Source organism: Empidonax traillii, unplaced genomic scaffold (assembly GCF_003031625.1).
Source record: "Empidonax traillii isolate 1590-97213 ecotype Southwest subspecies unplaced genomic scaffold, ASM303162v1 scaffold1552:size92436, whole genome shotgun sequence".
Taxonomy (NCBI): domain Eukaryota; kingdom Metazoa; phylum Chordata; class Aves; order Passeriformes; family Tyrannidae; genus Empidonax; species Empidonax traillii.
In genome coordinates this window covers 8,276-12,004 of record NW_020956745.1, presented here as the reverse complement: position 1 = coordinate 12,004, position 3,729 = coordinate 8,276, and the positions used below count along the sequence as shown (strand labels likewise).

At 51.3% G+C, this 3,729-nt stretch overlaps 1 protein-coding gene across 1 annotated transcript in view; it reads left to right on the top strand.

The window, feature by feature from the left end:
• The window catches only part of CALN1 (calneuron 1), a 76,333-nt gene extending 75,476 nt beyond the window's left edge, over positions 1-857 (top strand). Inside the window, exon 6 of the mRNA XM_027907836.1 lies at positions 135-857. Within this exon, the coding sequence (XP_027763637.1) occupies positions 135-262 (128 nt within the window). The 3' untranslated portion in view covers positions 263-857. The remainder of the gene's footprint in view (positions 1-134) is intronic.
• The last annotated feature ends 2,872 nt before the right edge of the window (positions 858-3,729 follow it).

Sequence of the window (3,729 nt, the reverse complement as noted above, 5' to 3'; positions counted from 1 at the left end):
CTGAGGGTTGGGCTGATGATCCTTGGGGGTCCCTCCCAGCTCAGCACATTCCGTGATAACCAGAGGAGCATTTCCTGGTGGGAATCACAACCCCTGGCCCTGTCTGACCGTGTCCTCCCTCCTGTCCCCCGCAGTGCACGCCCAGAAGCAGAACAGACAGACCTGCGTGCGGAAGAGCCTTATCTGCGCCTTCGCCATGGCCTTCATCATCAGCGTCATGCTGATCGCGGCCAACCAGATCCTGAGGAGCGGGATGGAGTAGCCCCTGGCCATGCCACTGTGACCCAAGCTGCCCATGCATGTGCATGCCCACCTGGGGGAACCTCCCCCCGGCCCGACTCCGCACGGCAAAGAGACACAGGCAGGCAAAGCACCACCCGAGCAGGAGCCCGAGGCCGGCGGCGTTAACGCGTCTTGTGAATCAACCACATCCTTTTTGGCAGGGACATCAAAGGGCTGTCTTAATGCTTTAAAGGTTTTGTTTCCTAATGCAATAAAAAAAACCCCACCACCATCACCGCCACCACCACCCCGCCCCCCTATAGAGGGGTCCCGAATTATTGCTTCAAAACAGCGCTGGTCACTCGGAAGGGACTTGGATCCAGCAGCCTGTGGGGCAGCTTTAAGGAGGCACAGCCTCAGGACTTGCTGCAGTGGGGCTGTCTTTGAACCAGGGGCCCACTGACAATCCCCCTGGGCCCACATTCCCAGGAAGTTGATCGTAGCATTGCCACAAGCGAGTCCTGTTTGTTTGATTTCACCTCCTCCAGCTCCACTTTCCTTTCCTTTATGGCCATGCCCATGGACTTCACAGCATCAGAGGGGAGCCAGAGCATCTTGTACAGTATTTTCTGAGGTTAAAAAAAAAAAAAAGGAGAATTCGCCAGCATCACACAAAATGTCTATTTTTTGCATCCTAAACACAAGACTGGGGGGTAGTAGGAGTCTGTTTGCCATTTTTTCCCCGACTGTGAATCAGGGCTTGAGAAGCACCACCCGTTTTTCACACATGGGCATTGCTGAGACTTGTGCACAGTCTTCCAACCGACTCTGCAACCACCAGCACAGCTCCAACTCCCTCTCTCTGGTCCTGTCTGCATATTCAACAACATTTCCTCCCCAGCAGTTCTACCTTTCTTCGCTGTTGGTCTTCAAGGACCTTATTCAAGATGAAAACCCTGAGGGAAGCTCTTTCTGGGCTTTCCTTCCCTCTCCTCTCCTCACCCGGGCAATTTTTTGTTTCTTTCATTTCACATGCCCTGGTCGGAATCTGCAGTGAATCCTCCATGTCAGGCATCCTGGGGGAGAGGTTCCATTTCCCCTCACGCTGCAGAGCGTGGTTTGGACCATCCAGCTGCTCTGGTGCCTCCCAGGAGCCATCCCACCGCCACCTCCATCCCTTGGGCAGGCTCCAAGAAGGGCAAGAGGAAAAAGGAGAAGAAGGACCCAAACTAGAGCCCACCACCATGTGTTTGTTATGAGGTGTGTCAGACTTTCAGATCCTGTGAGTGCTTGTTATCTTCCCTGGAGGGGATTCTAGAGAGCAGCAAGGAGAAGATGGGGCGATGCAGACTGGAGATGCGAGCATTGGGCGAGCCTGGAGCCAGGATTGCAGCAGGGAGGATTTTTCCTTCTCAGCTTGACACAAATCCTTGCATTTGCCTTTGGATGAACTGGGTGTCACACCAGGGTACATCTGATTCCTTGCCCTGGTGGAAGAGGTTTCCCAGCTGGTGCCCAGGGAGGTCCATGCAGTTGGAGCTGAGTTGTTGTTGTTGTTGCCAGCTGGGAAAGCTCCAGAGCTCCAAGGAACAGTGAGATCTTGCTCCTGTAAATGTAGGGGACTGTTTCCTGTGCCCCAGGAGGGGCAGGATGGCTCCCCGAGGGATTGCAAACCACCAGCTTCCCCCATCCTACACAGCAGCCATTGACTTAAACCTGGACCCATCCCAAAGACTCATTGCAGGTCATTCTTTGATGACAAGTTCGATTGATAACATTTAACCTGTATTTTTAGTAGCCTAATTTAAAAATCTGTTTCATGTTGGTCTGTGTCCCATCAGCCCTTTGAACTCAAGTCACCCACCTCATCCCTGTCCTTTTCCTGGTGTCCCCCTCCATCACAAGGACAACAACCCCCTTCCCCAGAGCAGCTGAGTTCCTTTTTTCTGCCTTTCCCAAACACCCGACTTCTGCATTTCTGTTCTGCTGTGACTAATCGAGGTGAACTGCAAAATATTCCCTAAAAAAACCTGGTTCTGTCTCCCAGAAGATGGAGAGGTTTGTGTTTGCTGGAGGGCAGCAGCAGACTTCAAACCAGCAGCAGGGTATCTTAGGGCAGCTCTGGCGTGGGATCTGCAGCTTTGGGGGGCCAAGGGACACGGGCTGAGCTGGTCAGTGCAGACAGTGAGCACTGAGATCATCTGAAGGAAACTCTCATCACATTTTGAGGTCTCAGGGGTCTGTGGAGAGGTGGCAGGAATGAAAAAAAAGACTCTAAACTTTACTTGTCACTGAGTAATCCTTATTTTTTTCTCCCGGGGCTGTGCTGGAGGGAACATGGAGAGGAGAGGGCACTGACCCACCACCCCCTTCAACAGTGACAGAAACACAGGGGCCCCTTTGCTGAGCCCTCAAACACCCCCTAAACCACAGAGCAGGCATCTCCACACTCTCCTCCCAGTGAACATCCAGCAGACTCCAACCCCTGCAGCTCCCTCAGGACGAGGTGACTGCCTGCATCCCTCTGAGCTCCCTGGAAGGCTCCATGGTTTCCTCGTGCATGCTCCATGAGAACCACTGTAAATACAGCCATTCTTCACCCTCAAGCTCCATTTGTAAAGCCAAACCTAGAACTAATACCTTGGTAAAAGCCATAGCCTGGTGTCAGTAGAGTTCATTGCACAACTCCCCACTGATTTCACTGGGTACAGGATTTTTTGGGGGGGTTCTGGGGGTGATTTTCCTGTAGGGAACTAATTTATTGGTTATGAATCAGTATAATGTCTTGCCAGAGGTCCTTCTTTTCCTCCCTAGATCCGCTTTTCATCTGCAGGCATCTCGAAGAGCTCCCTTCTTTAATCAGCCAGGCTCCACTGGCAATGCAGGATGGATCAGGCAGAGCTATTTCATCCTTTCCTCTCCCCAAAACCTTCCCATCCTTCCCAACCAGCAGCACTGGACCTGTGTCTCCTCCCAGCCTCCCTGGCTCCATTTATGTAACATCCATTTATCTTTTTTTGTTTTTTTCCCCCCCCCTTCTTCTTCTTCTTCTACACAAGAAGGGGGGGAAAAAAAGGGCTTTTTGCTGCTTTTACAGACAGTAGGTAAAAATAGAGCGGTAAAATTTTGATTGGAACCTGATGGCAAAAGCTTAGGGGGAAGAAAGTAGAAGAATCAAAGACATAAAAATAAAAAACCCTACATCCCATACTTGAAGAAAAAAAAAAATTTAAGTGCTAATTAACATAGTTTAAAAAATACCCAGACTGCAGCGAGGTAGAGCTGTCAGAAAAAGCACTAAACTTCTGCTCTTGCCAGTTACAGGAGAATTTAAGTGTCTTTTCAGCACTGCAATTCTGGAGGAAAAGGAGATTGCCATGGCAACCCCGGCTGTTCGTGACATGTGAGCGCCGTGTCGGAGCCACAGAGCTGTCCCTGCCCTGCTCCAGCTCACAGGGATGGACAAACAGCTCCCAGAAACCCAGCCCAGGGTTCTGCTCCCAGAGT